The following is a 16212-nucleotide window of genomic DNA, read 5'->3' on the forward strand; positions in this document are numbered from 1 at the left end:
TTCTTATATAGCTATGTGGAGTATTATTCAATTATTTTTCAATTAATAAAATAACATTATAAAAAATTAAAAGAAATTCAAATAACATAAAATACTATTCAAATAACGTTCCTTTAATTTTTTTTATTGACCATTAGTAACCAAGTCTTTTAATAGTAAATGAATTACCTTTGTTTTTATTTTTATTTTTCCTACGAGTTTAATAGTTTGATTTATAAACCGTGCATCGCACGGGCACTATGCTAGTTACAATATTAATTTGATAGTGTTGGTGCAAATCACTTGTAAAAAATAAAAATAAAAATTAAAAAAAAACGTAAAAGAACCAGTGGTATGGATATACATACTACGTATACTACTACTCTACCATACTCTAGAACTAGAATACAATAAGTATGAGATAATTCAAAGTCTGTTTCCCAAGTCAATCCAAGTCAACTCATCCTTGTAAAGACGTCAATACTGTTAGTTACTTTGTTCTGCCTTTGCTTGTCTTCGTTCATTCATCTCCCTTTTCTGAGTCTGAATATATAAATACTTGTATTATATATAACGCCATTGTCACAGTCGACGAAAGAAGCAAACACGTACGAGTAGTTGAAAATGGGCATCGCCATAAACTACTTGTCGATTTTGTTTTTGTGGAGTCTCTTTGTATTTTCTCATTCATCTTCAACTCAGAATTCAGTCTTGCTCAACCTCTTTCATTTTTTCCATAATCTAGAATTCACTCCCGAATGGAATGCAAGCACAAACCCATGTACATGGGATGGTGTGATATGCACCAACAACTCTGTTACCCAACTCCATCTCTCCAAGTTCGACATCAACAATTCAAGTTTTCTATCAATTGCATGCCAAATTCAGTCACTGCAAGTTCTTGATGTTTCCTACAACTTTCTAGATTAAATCCCAGATGATTTCATCACCATTTGTGGCAAACTTCCAAGGCTGAAATCAGTAGATTTTAGTGTGAATTCTATTTCTGGAAAATTACCTAGTTTCAATAAAGGTGGTTTTACCAACTTAGAGTCCCTCCACTTGTCTTATAATTTACTGAATGGAAGCATTGGAGCGCGGTTTGATGGCTTGGTGGCTCTCAAGAGCTTGAAACTTGGCTCTAATCAATTGACCGGGTCAATTCCTAGCAATCTTTTTGGAAATTTGAAGGGGTTACAACAACTTGATTTGTCAGACAATTACTTTCAAGGCAGAATCCCAGAGCACTTTGTTAATTGCAACAACCTCACATATCTTGATCTCTCTTACAATAAGTTGACAGGTACGATCCCTTCTGAACTTGGTTTATGTCAGGAGTTGTTGTCTTTAAACTTGGCGGGAAACAGGTTATCTGGTGAACTGCCAACAGAATTGGGTAATCTGAAGCAGCTTCAGGGGTTGAGACTTGATTACAATAACTTTGTTGGTAAGATACGTCATGAATTCACACAGCTATATAACTTGAAACGCCTAATTATCAGCTGGAACTCGCTGAGTGGTTTAACACCTTTTATCACTAACTTGACTAACCTTCTTTACCTAGATTTGTCTAACAACAAATTTAGAGGTTCAATCTTCCCTTTTATCTCAAACTTGACTAATCTTGAAAATCTGGATTTGTCAAACAACAATTTTAGAGGTTCAATCTTCCCTTTTTTCTCAAACTTGACTAATCTTGAAAATCTGGATTTGTCAAACAACAATTTTAGAGGTTCAATCTTCCCTTTTTTCTCAAACTTGACTAATCTTGAAAATCTGGATTTGTCAAACAACAATTTTAGAGGTTCAATCTTCCCTTTTTTCTCAAACTTGACTAACCTTGTAAATCTATATTTGTCAAACAACAAATTTGGAGGTTCAATCTCCCCTTTTATCTCAAACTTGACTAATCTTAACAATCTAGATTTATTAAACAACAATTTAAGTGGTTCAATCCCTTCTATTATCTTTAACTTGACTAACCTTGTAAACCTGGATTTGTCAAACAACAATTTTGGTGGTTCAATCCCTATTTCACCTTCTATCACAAACTTGAAAAACCTTGAACGCTTAGATTTCTCAAACAATAATATAAGTGGTTTGATACCCAAAAACATTGGTGAAATGTATTCCCTCATTGAAATCCAGTTAGGAGACAACTATCTTAGCGGATATATTCCTTCCATGCCCATAAATTTAGATTACGCTCTGTATCTCAGTAACAATTGTTTCAAAGGACGAATCTCAACGTCACTTAATCAACTGTATTATCTGAAGATATTGGATCTCTCCAACAACAGATTTTCTGGTAAAATTCCAATCTTTTCTTTTGTTGGCTTGTTGCTTTTGCATAGATATGTTCTCTAACTCTCATAATAATCATAAAACTTCAGGTCTCATTCCATCAATTTTTGAAGACATGCTACAGCTCACATATTTGAACTTATCAGGCAACAAGCTGTCAGGGAACATTCCCTCAAGACTCGGGTCAGGGTATCTGAGCTCTCTTGATTTATCATATAATAATCTGTCTGGTTCGATTCCACCAATGCTGCAGAAATTCACATACGAAGCTTTTGCCGGCAATCTTGACCTCTGTGGACAACCAGTTACAGCCAGCTGCGACATTGTGAAAGGAGGAGATGATGAAGATGAAGGCAAAGGCAACTTTTATATAGGGTTGTACGTGAGCATAGGGCTTGGATTCTACTTTGGATTTTGGGGAGTGTGTGGTACTCTTGCACTAAAACATACTTGGAGATATGCCTTCTTCAGCTTCATTTACAGTGTATATAACAGAATGTATGTAACTATAGCTATTTATGTTGCCAGATTTCAGAGGAAGTGTCTGACATAAACACAGTCTGTAGTTTATCATCTCAATATCATTGATGCAGTTTACGTTGTTGAATAAGCTAAGCTATGTTTCAGTGATTCACATAGTATAGCACCACCTACTTCTCCTGATTGATAAAAGTTTTCTTGAATTTCCGGGGCTAGATGTTCCTTCAATCGTTTTTGTTGTTAATCTTGTTATTGTTGTTGGATCATAACATTATGTTCATTGTTTTTTAAGTAATCTGTTTTTTTTTTTTTTTTCTTCTGGAAATCCACTGACCACTGTATGTCTCCATAATCAAGACAGCTGTAGCCTTGAGTCAAAGCAAGTGTTTATCAAATTTAAACACACACTGTATTTTCTCAAGTAACATTGTCATCAGTTTATTAGAGATCAAAGTTTCCTGTAAGCAGTAAGAATGGACACATTCAACAGTACAAATTATGTTAAAGCAAGTAATGTACTATGTACACAAATGGCAAAAAAAAAAAAATAATAAAAAATAAAAAACTTCCCTTCCTCCAATAAAATACAGTGAGGAAATCAATAAAATTCATCAATAAAATTGCTTGCCAAGGGACATTAGTAGTCGTGTTTGGTTTTCGGATTTTCCGAGTTGTATTGTTCCTATTTTGGAGAAAGATCTCCCTATGAATGAAAGGTAAGTGCCTTTGGGCCTCGATTCAAAAAAAAAAAAAGTATTCCGTAATTTTTTAATTTAATTATAGATTAGGAAGAAAATCAGATTAATTTTTATACTCCGTACAAATATACAAAGTATATATATACGTACATGCATATGATATTACTATCAGATGGGGGCATGCAGTTACAAAATACTAATCAACGTGGAAAATGGTTTAGGGAGAGATAGATAGTCTAAATGTAGCACAATTCAGTCAATGCAACTTTAAATAGGGAAGATCCAAGTCTTTGCCTGATTTTTCCAAGTCAATTCAACTTTTGAAACACGCCAATACTCTTTGTCTTCTCCTTCTTTCTTCCTCCCTTCTCACTCTTACCTCTGTTTTGCTCCTCTGTTCTAATTCTTCTTTCTTCATTCTTAATTCCTCCCTTCAAACACTAACATTTTTATCCAACATGAAAATTGACAGCTTCAATTTCTTCTTCTTGTTCTTGTTCTTCATTCTTTTCTTGAATTCGGTTTCTTCACAGCTATCTCCAACGCAGAAATCGTCCATGATCAATCTCTCCAAGCAAATTCACAGCCAAGTGTCCTCTTTCTCATGGGATACTAGCAAAGACCCGTGTACATGGACCGGTGTGGTATGCAATAACCTCAACAGCTCTGTCATCAAACTCTCTCTTTCTAGCTTGAAACTCACCAATTCCAATTTCTTACCTATTGTATGCCAAATTTCTTCCTTGGAGGTTCTTGATGTCTCCAAAAACCTCCTAAACTCAATACCAGTTGAATTTTTGTCGAGCTGTGGCGATATTTCTACGCTCAAATCAGTTAATTTTAGCTGGAACAGAGTTTCTGGTCCCCTACCTTCTTTTGAGAATGGCTTTACCAATTTAGAGGCCCTGGATTTATCTCAGAATTTGCTGAATGGATCCATTGGGACGCAATTAAACGCGTTGGTGAGTCTCAAAATCTTAAACTTTAGCTCAAATAATTTCACTGGTTCCATTCCAACCAACTTCGGAGAAGTCAAGGGGTTAGAGCAACTTCAATTATCAGCCAACAAATTTCAAGGCACTATACCAGAACAGCTTGCTGATTACAGAAATCTAACCGTTCTTGATCTTAGTTTGAACCAGCTCAACGGGAGAATTCCTTCCAAAATTCAGGAGCTCCCTAAGTTGGAAGTGCTAGTGTTGTCAGGTAACAAACTAAGTGGGGAGGTCCCCGATATTTTTTCCAATAACACAAGACTACAGAGATTTGCAGCCAATCGGAACGGTTTTCATGGCAGTATACCATCTGGGATAACAAGGTTTCTGAAGAATTTGGACTTAAGTTACAATAACTTAAGTGGTTCAATACCAAATGATTTATTGTCACAAACAAACTTGCAGACAGTTGATCTCTCTTACAATAGGTTGATTGGAACAATACCTGGGAATGTTTCTTCAAGTTTGGTTCGGCTGAGATTGGGAGGCAATTTACTGCATGGAACAATTTTGCCAATCAATTTCAGTGATCTTCAGAGCTTGGTATATTTGGAGCTGGAAAACAACATCTTGAATGGAACAATACCTGTTGATCTTTGCTCATGTCAGAAGTTAAGCTTGTTGAACTTGGCCGAAAACAAATTATCCGGGGAATTGCCAACAGAATTGGGCTATCTGAAGCAGCTTCAAGTTTTGAGTCTTCAGCTCAACAACTTTGTTGGCAATATTCCTGGTGAAATCACCCAGCTATCCAAGTTGACAAGCCTAAATATCAGCTGGAACTCGTTAAGCGGTCCAATTCCTCCTTCCATCTCAAACTTGGGAAAACTTGGATACCTGCATTTGCAGGAGAACAATTTCAGCGGTTCAATACCAGACAACATTGGCAACTTGAATTCGCTGATTGAACTCCAGCTTGGGAAAAACCATCTCAGTGGGAAGATTCCACCAATGCCCCAAAATTTACAGTATTCTCTGAACCTCAGCCACAATTTATTTCGTGGGCGAATCCCCAAAGCATCACTTGATCTGATGACTTCCCTGGAGATTTTAGATCTCTCCAACAACAGATTTTCTGGTGAGATTCCAAACTTTCTAGTTTTTATGCAGAGCTTGACATGGTTGTTACTTGACAATAACAATCTCTCTGGAGTTATTCCAAAATTTCGTAGCACTGTCATTGTAGATACCAAAGGAAATTTAGGTCTTACTTATCCACCACCAGATAGGCCAAAGACCAACCACCGGAAAATGTCAATTGCTGTCAAAATTGCAGTGGTGGTGAGTGCAGCTCTCTTTGGTGGTATGATCGCGATTCTTGGGGTTATTCTCTCAATGCGACTACTTTACAAGGTTCATGATATAGATGTTCAGTCAAGACAGCCAGATCTTCCCGTCCCTCTGGCTATAGAAAGTCACATCTTGACAACCAATAGCACCCATAAATCAAACATTGATTTTACTAAAGCCATGGAAGCAGTATCAAACCCATTAAACCTTGTCTTGAAGACCAAGTTTTCGACCTACTACAAAGCAGTCATGCCCTCAGGAGTAAGCTACTTTGTCAAGAAACTCAACTGCACCGACAGGATTTTCCAACCAAGCAACCAAGGAAGCTTTGGGCAGGAGCTAGAGGCTCTAGGGAAGCTGAACAGTTCAAACATCATGACTCCTTTAGCTTATACACTGGCTGCAGATAGTGCTTTTCTCATCTACGAAATGTCATTCAAAGGGACTTTGTTTGATTCCCTACATAGAAGTTCAGGAACTCTTTTAGATTGGGTGAGTAGGTGTAGTATAGCAGTCGGGGTGGCTCAAGGCCTGGCCTCTCTCCATGGATGTTCAACCGGTCCAGTTCTGCTTTTTGACCTCTCAAGCAAAACTGTCTTGCTCAAGTCATCGAAGGAGCCGCAGATTGGAGATATCGAGCTTTGTAAGGTGATCGATCCCTCAAAGAGCGCTAGCAGCCTATCAGCTGTGGCAGGTTCTGTTGGCTATATTCCACCAGGTAAAAGATCTATATATTATTCAGTCTTTCCATCTTAAATTACCTAATTTATGCATTTTGTTTTGCTTTTAATATGTTTTTGGTTGGATTTTACTTTCTGTTTTGGTTGGTTTCCTATCATACTTTCAAATTGTAATTTTCTCTGGTTTACAGAATATGCTTACACAATGCGGGTGACACTAGCGGGAAATGTTTACAGCTTTGGGGTGATTCTGCTAGAGCTGCTAACAGGAAAGCAGGCAGTTAGTGAGGGGACAGAATTGGCTAAGTGGGTTCTTAGAAATTCTACACAGCCACAAAAATGGGATCGGATTCTTGACTTCAGAGTCAGTCGGACATCACCATCAGTCAGAAGCCAGATGCTAGCAGTACTCAAAATTGCTCTGGCTTGCATTAACGCCTCATCAGAGGCAAGGCCAAAGATGAAGAGTGTGCTAAGAATGCTGTTGAATGCAAGATGACCACAGCCTAGAAGAACTCAAGTTAACAACAACAGAATGTTGATTTTGAATTAGCCACGAAATTAAGACAGCCTTGGTAATGGTTTTGTAAGATATACGTTAGCTATCTTTACACATGTCAATCACTGCTAGCACCAAATTATTTTTGATATTTTAAAAATGAAAATTGATAAACACAAAGCAATAAGTACAACTTCATATATGCAATGAATTCTCTTTAGCAGATGATTGTATATTGTTTGCAGAATATTCTTCATTTTAACTGTAAATCATAAGACACAAACTCAGCAAAACTGTATCAGATACTCAAAATTCACAGGCGCAAAAAGTGGAACAGGGTATTCACGAATCTTGTTAATGTATAGAAGCACATATTGCAATCTGGAACAACTAACAACATTTATCGTACTTGCTGACAAAAAGGGAACTTCAATGAGAAGTAGGCACTATTGAAACAGGGCAGCCATTATATTAGACATTATTTGTCAATAGTTCATATGGTTAAATATCTCAAATACTGCTAGAACTATCAAAAGACAATGATACATGAAACAGATTAGACAATGATGTGGACAAACAACAATCCAGACGTTTCCGGATTCATAGGAGACCAGCAGTGGAGAAAAACACAAGAGCAATTCTTTCAAAAAAATATTCCATCAGTAATCCAGTCATAAGCTTATAATGTATACTAAATCCTCCACTCAGTTACCAGCACTCGTAATTTGGGAAGCATCATTTGAGGACAGAATATCTCAACTTGGAAGTTATGTATCAAATTCGGAAGGGAGTAAACTATAATGTCAGATCCTTAGGATCCTCAATAATTTGAGCTAGAGTTTGCAAGAAAGCAGCAAGATCAGCACCATATATAACACGATGATCAGCAGTAACATTCACCTGCATCTGGTTCTTCATGCCTATCCGACCATCTTTACTGGCAACGACATTTGGTTGAGATGCACCAACAGCCATTATTGCTCCCTGGAGCATTAAGTTCACAACAGAAAATCCAATCAGTTCTGCTTCCGATGATAAAAGCTTTAAGACATTTAAAAGGGAGTCCATTTCAAAGAACTTACAGTTCCGGGTGGAAGAATAGCATCGAAGCGGTCCACACCAAACATTCCAAGATTAGATAAAGTAAAAGTACCTGAGTAAATTACCAGTATCACAATGAGAATCTCAAGATTACAAGAATAACAAATTTCTGATGCTTGGATATACAAGATGTACATTGCACATTAAAGACATAGATTACTGAAAGAAAGAAAAAAAAAAACTACTTTCATAAAGGTCCTGAAACAGCAAAGAACCTAGCCTCGAGTCCACTATGCTGTAAACTACAATGCTTTCTAAATATCTGGATCATCAAATGCCATCAACATTTAATTGACCACCAAATTCCACCATAAAATTTCAAACTTGCACCAATTGAGAATAGAAGTTCGAGACATGTGTACAAAAACAATCAATCTGAATTTACAACTCTTAAACGTATTTGATAACGCCATCCATTCCAAAGGAGAATGAATAATCTATTGAATGCTTACTAATCCCTATTTAACTCCATGTTCAATTTGTTCATCCTTTATAATTATCACATTGCAGCTTCATGAAAAAAAAAATTAAGGGGAAAAGATGGGCTTCTGAATTTTAGAGAACAATGTTTTGAAAATTTATATACTAGCTTATACAACATGACCCTCCAAGCAACAAGTAGGCCTCTGTTAGGATTAGTGTGGAGATGCATCAATATATGGAGGCATAAGGAAGAATCAAAGAGGAAGCTTGTTGAAGGAAGTTCGACCAAACATACTCTTGAGACAGGGGGTTGTGCAATTTCAGCAAAAGTGAAGGAGTGGTCGAACCACCCTAAGTTCGGCCGAACCACCCTAAGTTCGACCGAACCCTGGGTTGGTTCGGCCGAACCTCTGTGCGACTCTGTTTTACGGTGCGATTTCAGCCCGTGTTACTTGATTAATTGCTAGCCCTTGGATTGCCGTTTATTACCTAGACTATATATAGTTTTGTTTTGCTTCTTCCCTAAGTATTCACAAACTTTAAACACTAAGAGAGGGTTTATGAGAGGTTTTGTGAGGAGCATTGGAATTCTATACAAGTCATGCTTGTAATCTTGATTCATTCATCATCAATACTACTCCATAGTGCAAGGTGGGTTTTTTCTCCCGGTTCTCGGGTTTTCCCACGGTAACTTTGTCTCCCTTTTATTTGCTTTAATTTCTTCATGGTTGTTCTTAGTTGTTGTGCTTGCATGTTCTTCATTGTTGTGGGTTGATTGCAATTAGTTTGAGCCCTTAATCCTTTCAGCCTCCCAAATTCCCAATGCTTGAATGAGATGCCTTTGGACCAAGTAGGCCTCCAAAGGCCCCTTGGGGTCCCCAAGAAACACCTCGATGTATAATCATATAGAGTCAAAAACTGTTCTCTAGAAGCCAAAATTGAAGGATATAATACATAGTATCTGACCAATTTTGGGACTCGGAGTCAAAAACTCACTGAATCGTAGGGGACACATACAAAGTCACATAATGTTGTTTTGAACCATATACATTCATTAGTCGGTCAAATAAAGGCCCGTGGTGGCCTTTTGCCAATGTTTGGAGGTGTATAATAAAATGGCCATACTAATTGTTTAAAGGTAAAGTAGATGGTTTGAGCCGATCAAATGGTCTACCAGGGTCCATGTGAAGCACCCTGACCTCTTTTTTTTTGGATCCCAAAAGTTCAAATTTGTCCACAAGCTATAATCCATGACTAAAGTTAGGGTTTTGGTGTCGATTGTCAAATAGTTTTGGAATCCTAGGGGATGCATCTAGAGATCATATATTGTTATTTGATACCATATTAGACCACTAGTAAGCTAGTATGTCATATAGAGTCCCGTGGTGAATTTGTATTGATGAAGAGAGACGTAAGTTTTAAACGACTAAATTGGTTGTTTAAAGGCAAAGTGGACAGTTCTAACCACCAAAATGGACTCCTAGGGTGTTGTGGTGTCTATGGGAGCAACCCCGACACGTTTCCTCTTTGCGTCCGAAAAGGTCTAAAATTGACCAAAATTGAAGGCTATAATCCACGCTTTTGAGACAATTTTTGGCAATTTTTCCAAAATTGAACAAAATGTGAGGGGTGTTCCCCAGGTTCATATTGCAACCATGAAAGTTATGAATAGGTCTATAAAGTCCTAAGAATGAGTTTGTTTTAGTTATGTGATACGTCTGGAATCATGTTGCATTGGTATTGAAGAGCCAGAAGAGATTGTTTGTTATACAAGTACACACTTATCATCATTGGTGTTTTTTATTATTCTGAAACTCATTATTACAGTATGTATAAACAAAATAAGGGATGTCACACAATCCAATCAAAAACACAATTAAAACCGCTGACCAAATTTCTTGCCTAATTGGTTAATCATGTCATCCCAATCATCTGGTGTCAGGCTGTGGTTCAGCAGCTTTTGAGTATATACTAGACAGAACCAAGGCCCTCTCATCAAGAAATACAATCACGGGAAAATATAATAGATTGTCAACAATAGACCCTATATTCATATGTTCCAAACGGGATGCATTATTAGAAGACTGCCAGACTATGTGCAGAGTAATGTGACCAAGTACCTGTACTGTATTCATGAGGTTGCAACTGCTTGGCCCGAGCCTTGTCAACCAACTCCTTCCACTTTCTAGAAAGTGTGTAGATATCAACCTATGACAAAAATTTATGAAAACAATTAGATCCTTTGGCAGTTTCAACAAAACCAATGATAAATTTAGTAACTAGCAAAACTATCACTACCCATCAACCAAAAATAAAATAGTAATGGTGATCAGGTGATCACGAATTGAACCTTATCAGCATCTTGGAGCACTGGGGTAAGCAATCCACCATCCATCGCCACAGCAACCGCAATATTAATATGGCTATTATAAGTAAAGCTTTTTCCATCTCTACAGCTTGAATTCACCACAGGATGCTTAATTAAAGCCAAAGCTGTTGCCTTTGCTAGCAATGCCGTCATTGTCACCCCCTTCGACTTCAACTAATCATCCATTCGAATCAAAAACAAACATTCAGTGATTAACTCCACTAATCAATCAATTAAACCAAGGATTATTCCGGTTAAAATACCAAAAAAGTAATCACACCATCTCATTTATTGTCTTTAAAATTAAGATAAAGAGAACATTTCATCCCATAATTCAGTGAACTAATTATCTTCAAACTAAACATAGCACCTGCTCATAGCATATTATTCCTCTAATCAATCAACTAACCATAGAATTTGTTCCACTAACAATCAAATTGATCATTTTGCAATATTTTCAAGTTTTAAAATATTCAAAATCAATCACCCCATTAAGATTAAAACATCAAACTAAAACCTAACAATAAAATCAATTATCAAATTATGATTAAACTCAAAACTCACCTTCTTGTACAAAGCATCAAGAGCATCAGTAGTAATAGTATATCCAACCCTAAATGTAGGCACACTAAGACTCTCCACCATATTCCTACTCACAGCATTCTGCATTGTCGTAAACGGCACCGTTTCCCCTAACTCCACCGCCTTCGCCACCGGAGCATCCTTCGAAACAACCTTCTTCTCAGCCGCCGCTGCCGCCGCCGCGTCAACATCCTTAGCAACAATCCTCCCTTGAGGCCCACTCCCAACCACACTCCTCAAATCAACCCCTAATTCCTTCCCTAATTTCTTCGCATACGGCGACGCCACCACTCTCTTCCCTCCCTCCGACGCCGGATGAGTCGAAACACTCAATCCTCCCTCCTTCTTCTCCTCCTTCACCACCGGAGCTTTGAGACTCTCCCTAATTTCCACTACTGCCGGAGATGGCGGAGACTCCGAAGAATTAGAAGCCGGAGGCGAAGCATTCATAGCCTTAGCAATGGCATCGGCGATTTCGGCTTCAGACTCAGCAAGAAGAGCAATGGCGGACCCAACAGGAGCAGAAGACCCTTCATCAACAATAATCTTCGCGAGAAAACCATCGTAGAAGGTTTCAACATCCATGTCAGCTTTATCAGATTCAACCACAACAACGGAATCGCCCTTTGAGAGCTTATCGCCTTCGGATTTGATCCAAGAGACGATTTTGCCCTCAGTCATGGTGGAGGAGAGTGCTGGCATGAAGATTTCGCGGATTTTGGCCCGGATTCGGGTTGTGGGTCGGGTTGCGAGGAGGTGGGTGGGGAGGCGTTGAGTGTGGCGGAGAGAATTGGATGATGGGAGGAATGTTGTGGTTTTGAGGTTTAATAGGTTCGCCATTGTTGAAAGCTCTGTAATTTGTGTGTGTGATTAGATTAGAGGAGAGAGAAAGAAGAAGGGAGTGAAGAGAGTGTTGTTGTTTTTGGGTTTGAGAGAGAGCCTCGATTACATCGAAGAGAAAAGCAGGGGAAGGAAGAGTTGAGCGAAACTTGAACTAACTTTCACCTGTTTTTGATCATTCTGGTTATTGCCCGGGGCTTTTTTTTTTTTTTTTCAATATCTTTTTATTCCTCATTTTTGCAAATTTTATTTTAAAATTTTTATATTATTAATTTATTATTATTGATTATTGATACTAATAAAGTAATAAGTCATATAAATATTATTAAAAAAAACATGTAAGTATGTAATAAGTTATTATAAACTTTAATACTTCTTTATGTGGATGTCAACTAGCTTAGTTGGTTAAAGTCTTGGAGGTGATACTTAAGACTTGTGACTAAATATTTGCTACATTACTGTCTATGTGGCTCTTTTTACACTTTAAAAACATATAAATTTGTAGAATGGTAGAAAGTGTATGAGAATATGTCTAAACGAGCATAACATATTAGGTGGTTTAGGTTTTGGCATGCAATTTATTCATTTGTGGTTAAGGTTTTGGATATACTTAAGTAGGAAGTGTTCAAGATAAGCATATGACCTAGGAAGTTGATTCATACTCTATTATGAGTACTTGAAGAGTATATGAAATTTCTAATTGACTTTAGATATGGAAAAATTGTCATGCACTTAACCACGAGATACAACATTTGAACTATAATCAGAATCACTTCACCTGGTTTCTGACCTAACCCTCTAGACTAATAAGGATTGTTTTACATAAACTTATAATTATAAAAAGGTTATTGACAACCAAATATAAAGACTATTGTGTACTAATAAAACTCAATCTAAACGACCTGATTGTAATCCTGGCACCGTGCCGTGCCGGGCCGCCGCGGGCCGTGCCTGGCGGGCCCAGGATTTCGTGTCGTGTCGTGCCGGCCATTTTCACAGGCCAGCCCACGGCACGGCACGACCCTCGTGCCTGGCGGGCTCGTGCCGTGCCGGCCACGTGCCGGCCTGCGGGCTGGCCTGCGCGGGCTGGTGCAGTTTTCATTTTTTTTTTTTTTTTAATGACAACATTATAAATTAATAAGTTTATAATGTATATAAGTTATAAAATTATAATTATAAGTTTTATAAGGTAACTTATAAGTTATAAGTTATTAAGTTATGAATTTTATAATTATAAGTTGAATATTTATGTTTTATAATTTGTATATTCAATATTTATATTTATATATTTACTTTATACTATTACTTTAAAATTTAATGTTTATGATTTATTAGTAATTGGTATAATTTTATTTTTTTTTAATATGAATTTACAAATTGTAACAAAACGGGGAAAAAAGGCAAATTGGACTTTGGATGTGAATAATGCGTACTTTATATTATTATTACTTGAGTTGAGAAAATTGTACAATGATAACAATGATAAAAATCATACAATGATGGTATTAAACAAAAATTGGAAAATGATAAAATTGATATTTTTAAAATCGTACAATATACAATAATTGTCTATTCTTCTTCTCCTTCTTCTTGCTCGTCTTCATCTTCGTCTTCGTCTTCGTCTTCGTCTTCGCCTTCGCCTTCGCCTTCAAGGTCATCGGCTAGTTGCATAGATTGGGAACTAGCCGAACCCGAACCGGAAGCGGAGGTTCCTTCTTCGTTGTCGTTGTGGTCGTAAGAACGGTCTTGTGAGCGATTTTCCGCATCCAACCAATCTTTGAAACACACGCACATTTCTAGTGTTTCGGGTTTTAGACTTGTTCTTCTATCGTCTAAAACCCTTCCGGATGCGCTGAAAGCTCGTTCGGAGGCGACGGAGGAAACTTGGATAGCAAGAATGTCTCGTGCCATTGCCGCCAAAGTTGGATGCTTCGAGCTTTGTTGTTTCCACCATGCAAGGAGGTCGAGGCTGTTTATCTCATCGTCGTCCATGCCTTTGGTGAAGTCGTAACTCAGGTACATCTGCAACTCCGAGACGCCGCTTTGCGTTCTCCTGATTGATGAATCACCTGAAAACCTTGAAATCAAGTTAGTAGCTTGTGAAAATAAATGTTTGGCCTTCTTACTTACGTTTTTGGATGGTTGGGAAGGCCCTAAGCGAGGAACGGTGCCATATTTGGCTTCATAGACTCTATATAAAGCAAAAAACTGATCCTTCACATTAGTCTTATAGTTTTCTACATCATCGTCAAGAAACATGCATTGAAAGTAAATGTCAACTAACATAAATGTGTTTTCATACTTTTGCCTAGGATCTAATATGGAAGCAAAAATATAAATCAAAGGAATCTCACTATAATATTTACGCCACTTTTTTTCCATTGCTGGAAGATACTGATCATAATCACTTTGATCGCGATGATCAGCGAAAAGTTGGGCGAGTAAGCATGCATTAGAAAGAAAGTTTTGAGCACAAGGATTGTAAACAGTAGAAAAACAATACGTCATGTTATATAATAACTGTAAAAATTGCATATATCTTTCACAGTTTTTCCAATCATCATCATACAAAGCATTTTGTGGAAATTTTTGGTTGTAAAATAATGTTAACGGGCCCTTGTACTCAATTGCCTTTGTTAACATGTCATAGGTGGAATTCCACCTAGTTGGGCAATCGGTTCTAATTTTTATTACCCTTATCTTTTGTTGTTTTAGAAAACTCTTCCATTCTTGGTATCTCATGTTAGAGCTATTAATAGACATAATAGCATCTCTGATTTTGCTGTAGTATGGGCCAATTGCCCGAACTCCATCCTGTACACATAAGTTAAGTACATGGCAAACACATCTAGTATGAAGAGCTTCACCGTCTAATAGTACATCGGTTAAGTTTTGTTTGATAAGATTAGCTGTGTATGTCATAGAGGTTGCATTATCAAAAGTCATAGACATCATTTTATCTCGAAGGTTGTATTCGTCTATTGCTTGCATTAAATGGTGAGCAATGTTAATGCCGGTGTGTGGGTATTCCAGCATTTTGAAATGTATTATTCTTTTTTGTAACATCCATTGATCATCTACCCAATGGCAAGTCACACATAAATAGTGATATTTATAACCACTATCCCAAGAATCGGCTGTTAAAGATACTCTACAGTTAAGGTTACTCAATTCGGCTTGTAACCGGACTTTGTACTCTAGGAAATTTTTCATTGCGGCGGAACGAACGGTTTTCCTAGAGATTCTTTTATGTTGGGGTTGTAGTGCTTTGTTAATGTAGGTGTTGAATGCGTCACTTTCCGAGAAAAGAAAAGGTTGTTCGGCGTGTACTATCATTTTTCCTAGTTCATCCCTATCCCTCTCATAGTTGTATGTAAAGCCGTATGGATGGAATTGGGAAATTTTGGGCTGGGTTGGATCACTAGCTGGTTTTGCACAAGCTTTCATGTGTCTAGATAAGTGTCCCGTCCCGTTTTTGGTAACTGCCGTGAATACACTATTACATGTTTTACATTTTGCCCATTGTTCACCATCTTTACTTAGGACAAAATAACGCCATACCTCACTCCTTCGGTTTTTCAAAAGTAGCATCTCAGTTTCGGTTAACCATTCATGATGTGTGTGATGGTTAGTAGTGGGACTAGTGGGAGTGGCAGTAGAAGGGGTAGAACCGGAGGGAATTCGGGTACTTTCTTGGCTACCTTGGCTAGAACAATAGTTTTGTTGATTACCGATATAATTAGGTGGAAATTGGTATGGTGGTAGTGGAAATTGGTTTAGTGGTGGTGCTGGAAATCCCGACGTATTATATGGCTCATAGCCCGGGGGGAAGTAAATGGGGTCATTGGTTTGACTCGTAATTTGGGGGCTCGTTGTATTTGGTGGTTCCCTAGAACTACTACTACGGATAAGTTGGCCTTTCCCCCTAGACCTAGATGATGGGTTGTTCGATGCCATAATTAACAATTAATTT

At 37.7% G+C, this 16212-nt stretch overlaps 3 protein-coding genes across 3 annotated transcripts; 2 read left to right on the forward strand and 1 right to left on the reverse strand.

The window, feature by feature from the left end:
• Window positions 1-909: 909 nt before the first annotated feature.
• Window positions 910-3516, forward strand: LOC110714418 (probable leucine-rich repeat receptor-like protein kinase At1g35710; the record flags this gene model as incomplete). Its single annotated transcript, XM_021892928.1, has 2 exons — window positions 910-2287; window positions 2373-3516. Coding segments are annotated over 2 exons (1842 nt in total), but the record flags the coding sequence as incomplete, so codon positions are not given.
• An 88-nt stretch (window positions 3517-3604) lies between these two features.
• Window positions 3605-7152, forward strand: LOC110714575 (LRR receptor-like serine/threonine-protein kinase GSO2). Its single transcript, XM_021893114.1, has 2 exons — window positions 3605-6464; window positions 6618-7152. The coding sequence occupies exons 1-2, from the start codon at window positions 3920-3922 to the stop codon at window positions 6923-6925; spliced, it is 2853 nt and encodes a 950-aa protein (XP_021748806.1). The 5' UTR covers window positions 3605-3919; the 3' UTR covers window positions 6926-7152.
• Window positions 7153-7365: 213 nt separating this feature from the next.
• Window positions 7366-12485, reverse strand: LOC110714576 (dihydrolipoyllysine-residue acetyltransferase component 5 of pyruvate dehydrogenase complex, chloroplastic-like). Its single transcript, XM_021893115.1, has 5 exons — window positions 11382-12485; window positions 10800-10991; window positions 10570-10657; window positions 8008-8078; window positions 7366-7909 (listed from the first exon to the last, which is right to left on the reverse strand). Exons 1-5 carry the CDS (start codon window positions 12237-12239, stop codon window positions 7721-7723), a joined length of 1398 nt encoding a protein of 465 aa, XP_021748807.1. The 5' UTR covers window positions 12240-12485; the 3' UTR covers window positions 7366-7720.
• Between the last annotated feature and the right edge of the window lie 3727 nt (window positions 12486-16212).

This window comes from Chenopodium quinoa, unplaced genomic scaffold, assembly GCF_001683475.1.
Source record: "Chenopodium quinoa cultivar QQ74 unplaced genomic scaffold, ASM168347v1, whole genome shotgun sequence".
Lineage (NCBI taxonomy): Eukaryota > Viridiplantae > Streptophyta > Magnoliopsida > Caryophyllales > Amaranthaceae > Chenopodium > Chenopodium quinoa.

Bases quoted from the DNA above. Each gene is read 5' to 3' on its own strand.
- LOC110714576 (XM_021893115.1), bottom strand. From the start codon at position 12,239: ATGGCGAACCTATTAAACCTCAAAACCACAACATTCCTCCCATCATCC. The intron at 10,658-10,799 runs GTTCAATTCGTG...TTTTTGTCATAG, and splicing joins TGCTCCAAGATGCTGATAAG to GTTGATATCTACACACTTTC. The intron at 7,910-8,007 runs GTAAGTTCTTTG...TTAATGCTCCAG, and splicing joins CTATTCTTCCACCCGGAACT to GGAGCAATAATGGCTGTTGG.
- LOC110714575 (XM_021893114.1), top strand. From the start codon at position 3,920: ATGAAAATTGACAGCTTCAATTTCTTCTTCTTGTTCTTGTTCTTCATT. The intron at 6,465-6,617 runs GTAAAAGATCTA...TCTGGTTTACAG, and splicing joins TGTTGGCTATATTCCACCAG to AATATGCTTACACAATGCGG.